Below are 15,598 nucleotides of genomic sequence, written 5' to 3' on the forward strand. Positions count from 1 at the left end.
AAATGACCCTCACCTGAGTCCCCATCCCAGCCATCCCCTGAGCCAAAACAGAGGCAGCGCCTGTCCTCAGAGCTAGGCACCAGCACTGCTCGCTCCCTCAGCCCCAAACTGAGTCCTGGGAGCCTCATGGGTAGCACTCAGTGTCAGTTCCTCCTGAGGCTGCTACTCATATGTCTGGGCTCTCCTTCCTCACCAAAGTGATGTGTGGCCCTTGCCCAAGAGGCTGGTCCCGGCCTCCACCCAAGGCTGTGCACTCACTGAGGAGGCTGTTTGGGATGACCTCCCTCCTCAGTGACCCTTTCCTGCAGGCTTGTGGTGGAATTCCATATGTGAGACTTCATGATTTCCAGTTCCTTTTCAGAAACATCATCAAGCCCAGGCACTCAAAGTGAGGTCCCACCACCCCTCTCCTGCCCTCAGGCTTCATTCCTTCCCCTCCAACCCAAACTATTCTGATTCTCTCATGGGAGCTGGGGAGCACAGTCCCGCTTCCCACCTCATCCACAGCATGGGCAAGCAGGACCTGCTCTGATTTACTAGCCCAGAAACCCTAATAGCAGCCCCAGCCACCCATGTTGACGCCAAGGAGATGCGGCTCCGTGACTTCAGGCCATGTTGGACATGGCCAATGGGCTCTGGGTCTGCTGGCTGCCCCTCCTGTAAATGTTTCCCTATGGGTCCTGCAGGACAATGAGAGGTTCAGAGGGGTATGACCCTCCCAGCACTATTCATTCTCTGTATTCAGTTACACCAAGGTATAAATCGTGACACAAGCTCCTTGGTTTGGGCTGGGCTTTGTAGAAAAGTAGAGCTATGCAAAAGGACGGGTCTGATGCTCAGGACGTGACCTGTGCTCCGGGGGGAAAGTGCTGACTCTGAAATCCTGTTTACAGGCACTGACATGGCGTTTTCTAGCCCAGGATGTTGCTTCCTCTCTGTGTGGGGCCTCAGTGGGGCACCCGCTTCCTCAAGAGGCCGGATTCTCATCACATCCCGTGCACCGGCCATGGGTCAATACCGGACCCAGGCACACAGGCAGCTACGGGTGATGTGACTGGCACTTCCTGTGCCAGTGCAGGACATCTATTGTGGTCTCCAAGGGACATCCCACTGTCAGAAGCAAAGCCCATGTACACACTGGGGGCTGTGGCATGAGCCAGCTCACACTCTCCAGCCCTTCTATCATCCAGGCCCAGCTTACAGCCCCTCCATAGGAGGCAAAGCCAGGCTTGAAACACCCCCTCCTCTCCCATCCTCCCCAATGCACTGGATGGAGGGGAGCAAGGAGGAGCCTTAATAAAGCTCCTGGGGCCTGCAGCAGGAAAGGAAGAGGCTCCTTCCCTCCTCTTCCTCCCTCCCGCATGGGGAGCCAGGTAAACACAGGATGTTGATGAAACAGGCTCAGAGGATTGGGCAACGATGGAGTCAGCCCAGCTTGGGGCAGCAGACAGCACCCAGAGGGGAATGGGTGATGCCAGGGCCGACTGCACCCTCCTCTGCCCATCCCCAGAGTGAGCATCATCACCGTGCTCCAGGACGCAGGCTTTGACACCCACCAACACAACCATGGGGGTCCCCCTGAACACCGGGGTCCCACAGGGTGCAGGGATGGGGGTACAGACCCCCAGGATGCTCAGCACCCACCGCTCAGGGCTGGCACTGCAGGGACAGGCTCTTCCCTGCTCCGGTACAGGGTGTGCTGTGCAAAATGTGGCTGTTGGACAAGGGACAGGAGGGAAGATGGGGAGTAAAAACCCAACAGCCTTGTTTTGATGTTTCGTGGATGTCTCAGACCCGTGGTTAGTCAGCGTTGGCTGCCTTGCAGGGCTCTGCAGCACAGCCTCATGCTGTCAACTGGGTATTGCAGGGGTCTCAGCTTCTTCTCAGGGCTCTGGTGAGCATGGGATGGGGAAGATTTGGGGCTGCTTATGAGGTTTTTCCCAGGGAAGGAAGCAGCTGGATGATGGGATGCTATGGGCATCTCTGGTTTTGCAGTACCAGGATGCTCATGGCCCCTTCGAGGGGTTCCCTGGAGGTGGCATGATGCTGAACTGGTACACACTGGGCTCTGTCAGGGCACCCCCTCTCCGTGGCAGTGAATTAGGATGAAGCACCCAGGAACTGGCTGAACACAGGAGTGTTTGGCTCCCAACCCAGAAACAGGGCTGTAGACCAGAGAGCAAAAGGGACCCATCCCCTGGGCAGGAACCATGGCTGGAGCAGCCGGAAGGATGAGGGTGAGGGAAAGGGATATGTGATGTAGGGGTGCAAGGACAGAGATGCCAAAGGGGCTGCCTGCTTCCTTAGAGCAGGAGTGGAGGAGCATGTGGCACTGTCCCCAGTGTCCCCCTTTATACTGCTGCCATCTGCTGGCAGGACCCAATCCTGCTCCGGTCCTGAGTCCAAACACTGTGCCAAAGCCTTGGGGACCCCTTTGGGACCCCACTGTCCTGCACCCCGCTCCCAGGCACACTGGGCGGTGCAGCACCATGCATGGCTTCGAATGGACACCCCAAGGTGCCCCCCAAACCTCTCTGCTGTCAGTCCAATGAAGCTGCACCCCAAAACTGCTCTCAGTATCCACGTGTGGTCACCACCCCACACTAACCTGCTCCCTGGATTGCAGGTTTCTCCCATGTCAAACCCCTTTCCAGTGCTCAGACACCCCCATGCCCAGCTCACCCCCATCATTGCCTTATTGTACGTGACACAGATTTAATATCATCCAATCTGTGCTGATGGACACAGGGACAGGATCGAGCCCTTGGCCAGCAGCTCTGCTGGGGCCGGTTTCTCCAGGGAGCATCCAGCCCTGCTCTTGCCAAGCAGCAAAGGAAGCCCGCCCCGAGATAGCATCTTCCTGCTGCAGTGCTGTCCCCTGGGTCTTGCCAGGCCATGGAGATCTGCTGAGTCCTGTCCCTATGACATACCGAGCCTATTCCCACGGCCTTCCCGGCATTTCCGCTTCCCTTGGAACAGCAGGTCCTGAGGCCGTGTTGGGGATAACCGTTGAGGGCATGTGGGGACACCCAGGGCCACCCTCTCCACTTCCCATGGGCAGTGAGACACTGAAGATGGCCTGTATGGGGTGTTACATGGAATTTGCTCTTTGGATGCACTTGGAAAGCATCTTGGATGCACTTGGGAAGGGTTGGAGAGACAAATCCAAACCCCACCAAGGCCTTGCAAGCACCATAACTCATCCCTCCCTGCGCAGATGGCAGCGGCATCCTGCTCCTCACTGGAAAATGCCCAAGCGCATGGGCAAGGATTGAGCTGCAGCTGTCCCTGCTTTAATTCCTCAGAGCAAAGCAAAACCAGCATCCGGAGGATTTTCTGTGTGCTTCATGTCCCGGCCCACACACACGACAGGAATGCTGCGCGGCATCAGAAACCTTCCCATTGGGAATGACGCCTTGCATGCGAGCCCTGCGGACTCAGTGCCTGACGCCCACGAGAGCTGCAGGAAATGGATTTAGTCTAAAAGGGATTATTTTTTCCCCTATTTCTCTGGAAAAAAAAGGCTGGAAAAAATCAACCCCCAAAGGGCCACAACTCAAAAAGCCGATGGCAATGATGCTGAAACCCTGATGGTGAGAGCTGGGACCTCACATGGAGTTTTCGGTCTGATTTCCAAAGAAATTAGGTTGTGCATCCACCATTCCTCCCTGCGCCTCTGCCCATCCATTTTTATCAAGACATCCATTCCCATCAAGCCACTTTACAAAGTCCATGAAGCTCAACCCTTACAAGACATCAGAGACTCCTCCATCAGCAGTATCTGACAACCATGCTCTCCAGGCACGTTTCACCCGCACCCATGACCTGTGTACCCAGCTCATCACCATCCTTTTCCCTTCCAACATCCATTGCTTCTCAACACCGCTGCCCATGGCCCATGGCAGAGGTGATGCCACCAACCAACGTGACCGGATCCTTCTGCCGATGGGCCCCTGGCATCCGGGCGGGCTGGAGCATCTCCCCCCTCCCCAGCACATCTGGGCAGCTGTGCCTGTGTGGTGCTCATGCTGACATCAGCACAGCTTCCTGCCGCCGGCACCGCTGCGCTGTGTGCTCACCCTGCACCACACAGGGCCCCTCAGAACCATCCTGTCACAGCCCGAGCCATGGAGTCAGTGGCTCTGTACAGCTTCCAGACGACCGAGAAGGACGAGCTGCCCTTCCACAAAGGGGACACCTTGAAGGTACTTGGACAGGGGGGTCACCAGCCATGGGGGGGGTTGGATGCTGCTGGTTTGCGGGACAGAGTGAGCACATGGCATGGGGGTGCTTTTCTTATTCCCTCTATGGGGCTTTCCATGGTGTGTAAGGAGCCATACTTGAGGTGTTTGGGGTGCGCAGCAGCATCCCCAGTAGCAGTGGGTACCACTTTGTGCCACGGGTCACATCTCCAGCAAGGACCCAACTGGGACTTGGTATGTGGCCTCCCTGTGCTCTGCCACAGCCGCTCCAGGGCTGGAACATGTTTTCCCTTCCTCATTGAATCCCTGAGGGCCGCAGGAACCCCACATCAGGGAGCAAGTGCTCAAACACCCTCTGCATCAAGGTGGGCTCTTTGATGCCACTTGGGAACCCCAAAACCCTTCATGAGGGCTCAAACCATCCCCAAGGGAGCTGCAGCCCTGTGATGGGGGTGAGGGCACCCTCATCCTGCCATGCCACCCAGCACTCACCCCTCTCCATGGGGCTGATGCTGTGATACCCAGCACCCTGCAGCCCCCCATGGGTGCCCCTGTGCCCTCCCTGCCTCCCTAGTGTGTTTTCCCCATCCCCACGCCCCTGGTTTCGGATCCTGTTTGCTCAGTGGTGCTGGCCCCAGCGTGGGAGGCTGGAAAACCATGTAGGAAGCTGGTGTCAGCACCCGGCAGCACCGGGGCCCTTCCTCCCACAGAGCACCCGGCTGCAACCACCCCGGGGAACACAGGGGCCCGGCTGCAACCTCCAGGGATGGGGTTTACCCTTATCCTTGGCTGGGGGTATGGGGCACCCCTCAGTTGCCAGCATTTGTGAGCTAAGGAGGGCTGAGGGAGCAGCCAGGCTGTAGAGGTGCCCCAGACCACATCACTGTTGTCAGAGCCCCCTTTTCACCAGGACTCATAGAATGGTTTGTGTTGGAAGGGACCTTAAAGCTCATCCAGTTCCAACCCCAGCCATGGGCAGGGATGCCTTCCACTAGGGAAGGTTTAGGTGGGGAATGTGGGGTCTGGGGCAGTGAGGGGGGTCCCACTCAGCCCTTCTCACAGTGCTCCTGTCCCAACTTAGATCCTCAACATGGAAGATGACCAGAACTGGTACAAGGCTGAGCTGTACGGCTGCGAGGGCTTCGTCCCCAAGAACTACATCAAGGTCAAGCCTCACCCGTAAGTACCATCCACAGCACATGGAAACAGAGCTTGAAACCCTGCTCTGGTAGCACCCACCAGCACCAGGACATCCTCTCCCACCACCCAGGCTGTGATCCCAACGCCCCATCCCAATGCCCATCGGTCTGCATAAGCCAGAGCAGTCCCACACATGGGGAAACTGAGTCACAGAGCGATGGGGTGTGCGTGCCAGGTCAGTGTGCCCATGCCAGCACAGCCAGAGGGGGCAGGAGGCAGCAGCGTGTCCACATACCCCTGACACAGAGCAATGCAACCCTCACAGCGGCCTGCCCGCTAAATAAATGATAATTGGGGAACAACGAAGCGCTATGGGATTAGGAGTGCATTAGACACAATCCTATTACTGTGTTATTAAAGCCCAACCTAATCCACCCTCGTTTTAACCTGTGTTTTATGTATCATTATCCCCTGGTACATCACATGCAAATGCCACAGCAAAACCTGCTCGGGGCTGCAGGAACGCGTGGGCTCAGGCAGCCCAGGGCACATCCCGTTGCCTCTCTGGTTTGGGTTAACAAGCTGGGGCGGGCAAGACACAGCCTCTTGTGTGCAGAGCATGGAGGGATGGCGCTGGGAGATGTGCGGAAGTCCATGGGTGATCACTCATGGGGCAGTTTTAACAGGTAGCAAAAGGTCTGCCTGGCCTGAGGCTCCCCAGATGCATAGACACAGCCTTGGCAGGGATGGGAGATGGGGACTCTGCTCCTCCACATTGTTTCAGCAGCTGCCTGCAATGCAGGTGGGAAGGGTTTCATCCTGCATGGAGGATTTGCTGCCCTGCAACCCTCTCTGGCAGGGCTGTTCCCATAGGGAGACTTGGGGAGGAGTGAGGCGATAGGCAGCAAAGTAGGGGATGAGGCACATGAGCCGGTGACAGGATGTGGTCACAGCTGTCAGTGATGCTGCACTAACCCCATATAGATAAGGCAGTACGTGGGGACACGTCTGCACCCACAGCACCTTGTGATAGCGCTGTGATAAACTGGGGGGAAGGGATCCATCCACTTCAGGGATGTCCCAGCCCCATAGGGAGCGAAATGGGGACTCCGCTCCCACCACTACCAGGGCTCTCGGTGCCTCCCGTGTGCAGTGATGGAGGATTGGGGTGTCCCTGGGTGCCGGCGCGGCTGATCCCGGTGTCCCTCGCAGGTGGTATGCGGGAAGGATCTCCCGGCATCTGGCAGAGGAGCAGCTCCTCCAGCGCAAGCACATTGGAGCCTTCCTGATCCGAGACAGTGAGAGCGCTCCGGGGGAGTTCTCCATCTCCGTCAAGTGAGTGGCCATGGGATGCGGATGGACACACAATGGGATGGGCAGGGATCCCCCACAGCGCCTGCTTTTGGGGCCAAAGGCATCAGGCCACCCCTGTGCATGGTCCCCACTGTGGGGATAGGGTGAGCATCCTGCCCTGTCCTGGTCACCTCGAAGGGGTTTAAGGCTGCAGAGCCATGTCCCCGAGACATCAAGGAGCAGCCTCACACAGAGCCTTCCCATTCTTCCTCCCCTCTGCAGCTTCACGCTCCTCCTCCATCCCCACCGCTTCCTGCTCCCTGCCTGCACCACGGGCTGTATCTGGGTCCCTCATTGGGGTGCCCCTCAATACAGCCACGTGGGTAACAACAGCACCGGGGCCAACCTGCCCGCACAGCCCAGGGGACATGACCTGGAGGAACGTGTTGCCCAGAGCATCCCAAAGGACTTCGGGCTGCAGCATTCCAATGCCGTGGGGCTGATGACTTTGGCATGGGCAGCAGAGCTGTGTGAAGGCAGCGTGCCAAAGGGCAGAGCCTGCCCCAGGGCCTCTCACCCCATCGCTGCCCCTTCCCTGCCCGGGGCCAGGGTAGCAGGAGCCAGCCCCGGGCCAGGCAGGCGCTTTCTCACGCTGCTAATCTCTAATTAAGCATTTAAGGAGGTTCTTGCCCATAATGAAAGGGAGCCGTGCTCTGCCCTGCGTCTCCAGCCAGGCCAGGTCCCTGCCCCTGCCCGGGGCCCTGGCACCGGTGGGTCTCTGCAGCAGCCCCATGCAGAGCAGACACCCCAATGTGCCACCGCAGTACACACCGAGGGGTGACAGCAATTGGGGCTGGCAAGCGAAGTCCCTACCTGCACGGTAGGACTGCAAATGGGATTTGGGAACCCAATCCAAGCCTTTGCAGTCTTCTCCTGGAATGTGCTGAGCTGGACCTGCAGCTCTCCCCACATTTTCTTCCGATGTGGCTGCTCTTTGATCCATGCTGGAATTAGGTCTGGCTGCTGCCAGCATCCCGAGGCCAGGGTAACGTCCATCCTCCTTTCGCAGCTACGGGCAGCACGTCCAGCACTTCAAGGTGCTCAGGGAGAGAAATGGCAAATATTACCTCTGGGAGGAAAAGTTCAACTCCCTCAACGAGCTGGTGGATTTCTACAGGACCACCACCATCGCCAAAAAGCAGCAGATCTTCCTCCGGGATGAGGACCAGGGCCAGGAGGTACCGTCAGGGGATGAGGCCATGGGGATGCGCAGAGCTGGGGTGATGGCATGGATGGGCTGGGAGCCCCTTTGGGATAGATGAGATGCTAGGAGGAAGCTCTTCCCTGTGAGGGTGCTGAGGCGCTGGCACAGGGTGCCCAGAGAAGCTGTGGCTGCCCCATCCCTGGCAGTGTTCAAGGCCAGGTTGGACACAGGGGCTTGGAGCAAGCTGCTCTAGTGGAAGGGGTCCCTCCTTGGAGCTGGATGAGCTTTAAGGTCCCTTCCAACCTAAACCAGGCTGGGATTCTGTGATTCTATGAAACCAAATGGCCCAGCTCTGAGCAGACACCAGTTCCAGCCCCCTCTGGGCACAGGCTCCCTCATCACCATCAGGCAAAGCATCCTGAGTCCAGTCCCAAACCCCTTCATAATCCCCACTTCAAGGCTCAGCAGCCCCCATAGAGGAGGGCAGGGACACCCCGGGCTGGCACTTGGCCCTGTGCTCAGGATGGGATCAAGGCAGTGTCAAGCAGAAGATGCTGTGCTGTGGGGATGCAGCAGGGTGGAGAAAGCCTCCAGTGCAGCTCCGCAGGGCAGGGCAGCTCCCCTGGGCCCATGGCACCATCCCTCAGGCCAGGGCTGATGCCTGGGGGCAGGTGGCACAGCCCGACCAGCTCAGGATGGGGCGCAGGCAGCTTCGGGCGAGCTCCAGCAAACACAAGCCCTGGGGCCATGATGGTGGAGGTGGCAAAACCAGGCCCTGGGAGCTGGGCTGGGGTGGCTCCAGCAGCCAAAGGGACCCAGGAAGGATCCAGGAAGGAGAGAGGTGCCAACTGCCCTGAGCAGGGGTTCCTGGGCACCAACCTTGGCTCTCCCAGGCAGCCTTATGCCTTGGGGTGCTCCCCTGCACCCCAGGCTCTGCCCTGCACTAGAGGCTGTCCCCAGCACTCCAGCTCTTCCCATGGAAGGATTCCTCTATCTCCCACCTCCTGTCCTCAAAGCGAGCATCCCAGGCACCCCCACACCTTCCATGCTCTCACCTCCCAAGGCTGGTCCTCACCCCGGGGTGTCACCGCATCCCCATCACACTGGGGACTCAAGCAGCACAACCCGGTGCAGAGGGGCTGGCAGAGGGGGCACCTCTCCCTTCACCAACCCCTGCCCTTGACTTTCCCCCAGGTGAGGAGACCCAGGTTCGTGCAGGCTCAGTTTGATTTCTCATCCCACGACTGCTCCCAGCTTCCCTTCCTCCGCGGGGACATCATCGAGGTCCTGGACTGCGCCGACCCCAACTGGTGGCAGGGGAAGATCTACGGGCGCATCGGCCTCTTCCCTCGCAGCTACGTGCACCCCATCTGCAAGTGAGCTGCTATGGGCAAGCAGGGGGGGACCACGGCCCTGGTGCCCCCTACTCACCGGAGCTGCTTTGGCCCTGCACGTGGACTGCACATCCCCATGTCCCCATGGATGGTGCCTGTCCCCACGCTGGGCTGGCAACACACAAGGACTCAGTGCCATGGGGGCTGTGATGGAGGTAATGGCCAGGGTTATGGTGATCCCCATCCAAGGGTGCCCATTGCCAGCACCCTGAAACTTTGCCTCTCCGTGCTCCCAGCCCAGGAGACCTCCAACATCCCCAGCCCAGGCATCGCCTCTCATTGGGAGCAGCACAGAGCACTGGACCACAGCCATAAAACCTTCTCCAGAGCCCCAGCCTGATGGGGTGGCAGCTATGGAGGGGATGAGAATGTGGACCCCAAACCTTTGCTCCTCTCCAGCGCAAGCAAGGCCCGGGTTCCAAGCAGGGCTGCAGGCAGCCAGCATGTGGCCAGGCTTGGTAACTCCATGGAGGGATGCTGGGAAAGGCTGATCCAAGGGGTTCAGTCCTGCGGGTGCTGTAAATAGCTGCAAATTGTACCTTTTGTGATATTAGTTTTATTCAGAGCTGGTAAAACGTGTTTGGTGACAGCCTCGAGTGTGGCTGCTCCTTTTCCACCATCACACAGCAACGTCCGTGTGCCTGCTGCCCCACTGTGGCTTTGCTTTTCCTGCAGCCCCATTCACCCACCCCAATACCTCCCCGCAAAGCCTTTCCTGACCCCACAAATACCCCCCCAACACCTCACAACCCCCAGGGATGTACTCAGTGTCCGCAGCGCTGAGAACGCCCAGCTCATTGCACTGATGGGTTTACACATCCCACGTCCCAAACGTAACAAGTAAAAACTATTCCCCAAATCCCCATTTCCCACCCCCCATTTCCAGCACCTTTCCTCCCTCCAGGGGCTGGCAGGCCATTAGGCAAAGCAGGCATAGCAGAAAACACTGACACACATCAGGATAACGGCGTTGATGCTGTAGATGCTGGACCATAAGCAGGGCTCTGTGGTGACCTTGAGGGCCATGGATGGGGGTCCCTCTGCCTTTGATGGCTGCTGGCTGTCCAGGGTGGCTGAGCAGGAGCCTGGTGCAGGAAGACAGTGATTGTAGGGGATATCCCCTATAGGGGATAGGACTATGGGGAAACTGAGGCACGGGGCATCCATGCTGCCCATTACAGGCAGAGAATTGGGGGACACTGAAGATGCCTCCCCTGCCAGACACCCCAGGCACACACTCACCAACATGGGATCCATGGGATGCACCATCCATGGAGAGCTTGAGGGGATCCCGTGAGAGGGTTAACTACGTGAGATCCTTCAGCTAGAAATGGGGTTAGATTTGGTGTGACAACACCTCAGGGTCAGACCCTCCCATAGGGACCCCCTGGCTGAGATCGGGGTGCTTTACAAAGAGGAAGCAGCCTGAGTGTAAAATGCACGCCCTGACCCAAGGGAAAGGAGAAAACCCCTGTGTTTGGTAAGTCTTTAACCCACAGAGGATGCGAACAGGACATGGGGAAACACTGGAGTGTGTGAGCACACAGTGAGCTGGGGGCATCGGATGGATGTGCCCTGGTCCATGTGCATCCTGAAGCGGGGATGCAGGCAGGGATGGAGGGCAGAGCCTGGCACAGCTTCCTGAGGAGATACGGGGGGGGGGATTTGCGAAGGGTTGGATGGGTGCTCTCATCACCACGTCATTGCCTTGGCACCGAGCTCACATCAAACACCAGTGGGGAATTCCACCCTTGCAGCATGGCCGTGGCAGGAGCTCAAACCCGTAGGTCCAGGAACCACGAGCTCTCTCCAGTCCCAGGCAAATCCCTTCTCTCCCCGTGCTGAGCTGAATGGAGCATCCCCACCCCGGTGGGTCTGGGGGGTGGTTAGGACCCCTTGATGAGTAATTAGAAACCATAGAACCATGGAGTCACAGAATGGTTTGAGTTGGAAGGGACCTCAAAGACCATCTGGTTCCATGGGCAGGGACCCCTTCCACTAGAGCAGCTTGCTCCAAGCCCCTGTGTCCAACCTGGCCTTGAACACTGCCAGGGATGGGGCAGCCACAGCTTCTCTGGGCACCCTGTGCCAGAGCCTCTGCACCCTCACAGGTACTTATATCACGGGTACCTACTTCCTTATATCCAACCTAAATCCCCCCAAGTGATTTGCAGGTAGGAAACCCTCAAACTTGCACCTGAAAACACCTTTTCCCCCCTCTCCACAACGTTTCCCATTTGCTGTATCCCTGTGGGGCCGCAGGGGGTGGGATTTGCAGCGCTCTGCTCACACAAACCACCCGATGCGCTACCGAACAGCCCGGCACGGACTGAAGCAGCGGCAGTGACTCCCACCCCGGTGCACAAACCCATTGCAAACACCCGTTACAAACACCCATTACCCACCCTTGGGGAAGCTCTGTGCAGTCCCTGCACCCTGTATCCCTGAAGCAGTGCCACGGAGGCGCGCACCCATAGAGCAGCCGTGCGGGACCGCGGACCGCGGCATCGCTGCGCGTCCCCTTCCCGCCCTGCAGGAGATGGAAGGTGCCAGCTAAAGGCTGCTCCTGGAGCTGCCGAACCAGCCGAGCCTCCCCGCAGCCCTGACCCAGATTCCCTCCCTGTTATTGTGCGCCCCGTGCCGGGGACACTCCCCGCGCACCGCGGCTCCGCACAGGGGCATTCCCCAGCGCTGACTCTGCCGCTCCGAGCACCGCACCAAGGGCACGGTCCCGGGCTCCCCGCCGGCATCCGGCATCCCATGGGAGCACGGGGAAGGTCTCCCGTGCGCTTGGCTGGTGGGAATGGGCCGGAGGAGGTAAGGGAGAGGCTTCGCGCTAAGCGCATCCTGGCCTCTCCGAACGCCCCGTCTGCCTTTCCAGCGCTTCCATACATGATCCAAGGGCTTGTTCTCCATTCCTAAAGCAGGCTGAGCGCAGGTCCTGTGCAGGCTCCAGGGCACAAAGGGCAGATCACGGAGGGCCAGACCGGCCCCATCGGTATCCCCAAGACCCACAGTGTCCCGGGAAGCCACAGTCCTACCTGGCCACCAAGAGCAGCTCCCGCTCGCCAGCCCCCAGCCTCAGCTTCCTCCAGATGCCCATGGTGAAGAGGGTGCTGCTGCCGTTGAATATGGAGGTCAGGGGGGACATAAGAGCAGCCATCATCACTGCAGTCATCAGATCACACAGCCCTAGGGAGGAGAGGGACCATCAGGATGTGGCTGAACCAGAGGGGATGGGATGGAATGGGATGGGATGGGCTGTAACAGCCGCGATGCTTCACCCAAGGGTAATGCCTCCCCCTCTGTAGGAACACACTGCAACGTCCCCTGGAGCAAGGACGGGGTTTGGGGCACTCAGCTGCACCCCAGGATGCTGGGACCTGCGCTGCCATGGGATTATCCACATCCCCTGACCTCAGTCCTGGAATCACCCATGGAAAGGCTGCATACATGGGCTATCTATCCATAGGATCCCACCCCGAACACCCACAGGGTCCCCCCAGCATCCAAGCCTCAACAGGCTGCATGGGCAGTTCTGGGATAGGGCAAAGCCCAGTGGAGATGGAGGTGCCCCTCTTCTATCCACCTACTGCTGGGCATCAGCTCGATCACCAGCTTGGGGTAGGCGATGTTGGAGCAGCCCACAGCAGCCCCACAGATGCAAGTGCACTCCTCAGGGTCCATGCAGGCCACGGTGTCTGGGGGATAGAGGTAGGTGATGTCCTAGGACCCTTCCATCCCCTGTTCCATTGGGGTAGATATTGGCCCTTTGCTCTGGCAGTGATGCCCCACAAGCATAGAACTGGGTGGAGGAGAAGAGTGCATCCCACATGGATGATCCACCTCTGCCTCCCGCATCAGCCTTAACAGGCAGGACTCAGCCCAGCAGCATGACCCTCACTTCCCACTGCCCCACATCCAGCCCACCTCTGTTCAGATCTAGCCCCATGGAGCCCTCCCCACAGTAAAGCCAGTGACAGGGGCCCTGCCAGGACCCGGTGCTATGGCTGGAGGCTGCAGAGCTCCACGGGCAGGCACTGCCCATCCCTGTGCACGGGGTTCATGCACCGTTGCAGCAATTACCTGCATGGGCAGCACCCAGCAGCTCCGTGGGACGCGGGCGGCAGCGCCGTCACCGCCCCATTGATTGTGCCTCAATGAGCACTGAGCCCTCTTTTTATTGTTGTGCTCATCAAATATTGAAATGAATGGAAATGAATGCCAGGCATCAAAGTGGAATGGGCTGCCTGGCTCCCTGGTCTGCATCGTCCCAGTGAAGAGCATGGGTAATCCCTGCACACCACTGGGAGCATCATCCCGGGCCTCCTGCATGGTGACACTCACCAAAGCGGGATACCCCTGGCAGCAGTGGATGCAAACACCGTCTAGTAACACCTTGAGGCTTTACATAATGGGTTCTGGGGCACAATGGGGTGCAATGTGGGCTGAGAAAACAGGGCACAGGCAGCAGAGCACAGTCCCAAGGACGCTATAAAAGCCCAACCTGAGCCACCTTTCCCCTGGGTTAGAGCCAGCGCTGGGGCTCTGGTGACTCTGTCCTGACTTTACTGACAGCAGCTGTGAGTAAAGCTGCCATCACGGCTCCGTGCCTCGCTTTCCTCCTCTTTAAAAGAGCACATTGTGCTCGGCTTTATGCAAATGGATGATGCTTGGAGGGTGGAAGATGCTCCAGAGGGCAAAGCAGCGTCTGGGTGTTATAGCCCAGCCCCAGGGCTCAGCTCTGCCACCAAAACCATCGGTGGGACCTGGGAGCGCATCCAGAGCCCCTGAGCTGGGAGCAGACCCCAGCATCGTACCCTGCTGCTTTGCTTTATCATTAGGCCCTTTGCTAGAGATGGGAAATTAATTAGGAGCTTGTAATTAATGCTTCCATCTGCAGTCGGGAGGAGCCCGTCCTGGGAGCAGGATGTGTCTGTGCCAGGTGCTGCCAGTCCAGCTGGGTCACCCCAGGGTGGCCAAATGGGGACAGCCGGGATGGTGGGGACCAACCTGCTCATCCATGGGGACATGTCCCTGCAATGGGGCTGCCCACAATTCAGGTCCCAGGGGACTAAAGGCTCTTTACCCCACAGGAGATGCTCCAGCCACAGGGCTCTATGGACCCAATCTCCCCCCACCACCACGACTGTAGGAGCTGGCACATGGCACGACTGATGGGATGCCCCATTTATGCCGCCGTGTCATAAATCACAAGCGCACACACACCCCGCTAAGGCGACCATAAAGCTCCTTGCACAATAAAACCAGGGCTGTGAGGTGGGTATGACCGCAGCACGCTCCAGCCACGCCACACACACCCATGCTCAATGCCCAAATCCAGGGCATCTCGCAACCTGTGGGCGCTGGGCCACCCAAGGCAGGACAATAACTGGGGACAAGGTCCTGGAGCATCCCTGTAGGTGCCTGGCTCTGTCACATTTGCTGTCCCTTGCTCAGAAGGGCTGGGATTTCACCTAAAATGACCGGTCTTGGCTCCAATACCGCACTGCACCCCTTGTTGCCAGGCCATGGCATGTGTGGAGGAAATCCCTATGGGGTCAGACAGCCTTTCCATAACATCATCAGCTACATCTGAACCACCTCCAGTGGAAGCCAAACTCTTCGTTCCTCCCCATGTTCTGATCCCATCACACACTGTGGCATCCCCACATCCCTGCATCCCGCTGCCACCTCCTGCACACAGCAGCCAAGGTCTGGGCACAACCTGGAGCACAATATCACTTTATGGGATGATTTTTCCAGCCTTTACCATGCACTCACATAAATCAGTTTACTCCAATGAAAAGGGAAGAAGCCACCAATTCCCCTGAGCAACCCACTGACTTAAAGCCAAGCTTATATGATCTTAGCTTCGAGAAAGCCGTGCTGCAGTTTCTCCTCTTCCTGCACATCCCTGACCTATCTTCCCTTCCAAACCCTCCCTGTGCCCGGTGCTCCACCACACCACGAGCCTCAGCCAGGGATGGAGCATCCAGGAAGCCCCATGGCCACTGTCTGTGTAGGGAGAAGCGCTTTGATGGCCACGCACCCGGGCAGATGGGTGGCTTTGCCTCAGGAGCCTGACTCAAGTGGGGCTCTCATTTACAGGGCTGCGAATCCAGAGGAGCTGCACCAACGCGAGGGAGCTGAGACGCAGCCCCTGGCACTTCCCTTTCTTTGCAAGACTCTGACCCTGATTCCTGACATTTGCCTTTATCCGAGCTTACAAGCACAAAGCTCCACGATTCAGGCTTGTGAGAGCCAGTTGATGGAGCCAGAGTGGGCTTTTTGCCCATCTCCCAGTTACTAATGCAATGTGCCACAGCACGGTCGAGCTCCTTGTGTCCGTGCAAACCTTGTGC

General features: G+C 58.4%; 1 protein-coding gene across 2 annotated transcripts; it reads left to right on the forward strand.

Moving 5' to 3' along the window:
• Positions 1-4,127: 4,127 nt before the first annotated feature.
• On the forward strand, positions 4,128-9,219 carry GRAP (GRB2 related adaptor protein; the record flags this gene model as incomplete). Of its 2 annotated transcripts, none has more annotated exons than XM_080618691.1 (5): positions 4,128-4,205; positions 5,284-5,381; positions 6,555-6,677; positions 7,705-7,878; positions 8,868-9,219. In XM_080618691.1, the coding sequence occupies 5 exons, from the start codon at positions 4,128-4,130 to the stop codon at positions 9,217-9,219; spliced, it is 825 nt and encodes a 274-aa protein (XP_080474817.1). The 2 variants fall into 2 exon arrangements, with proteins under 2 accessions (XP_080474817.1, XP_080474818.1); XM_080618692.1 differs by having other exon boundaries at positions 7,705-7,873; positions 9,034-9,219.
• Between the last annotated feature and the right edge of the window lie 6,379 nt (positions 9,220-15,598).

The sequence above is a fragment of the Psittacula echo genome, assembly GCF_963264785.1.
Source record: "Psittacula echo genome assembly, chromosome: 5".
Classification (NCBI taxonomy): Eukaryota; Metazoa; Chordata; class Aves; order Psittaciformes; family Psittacidae; genus Psittacula; species Psittacula echo.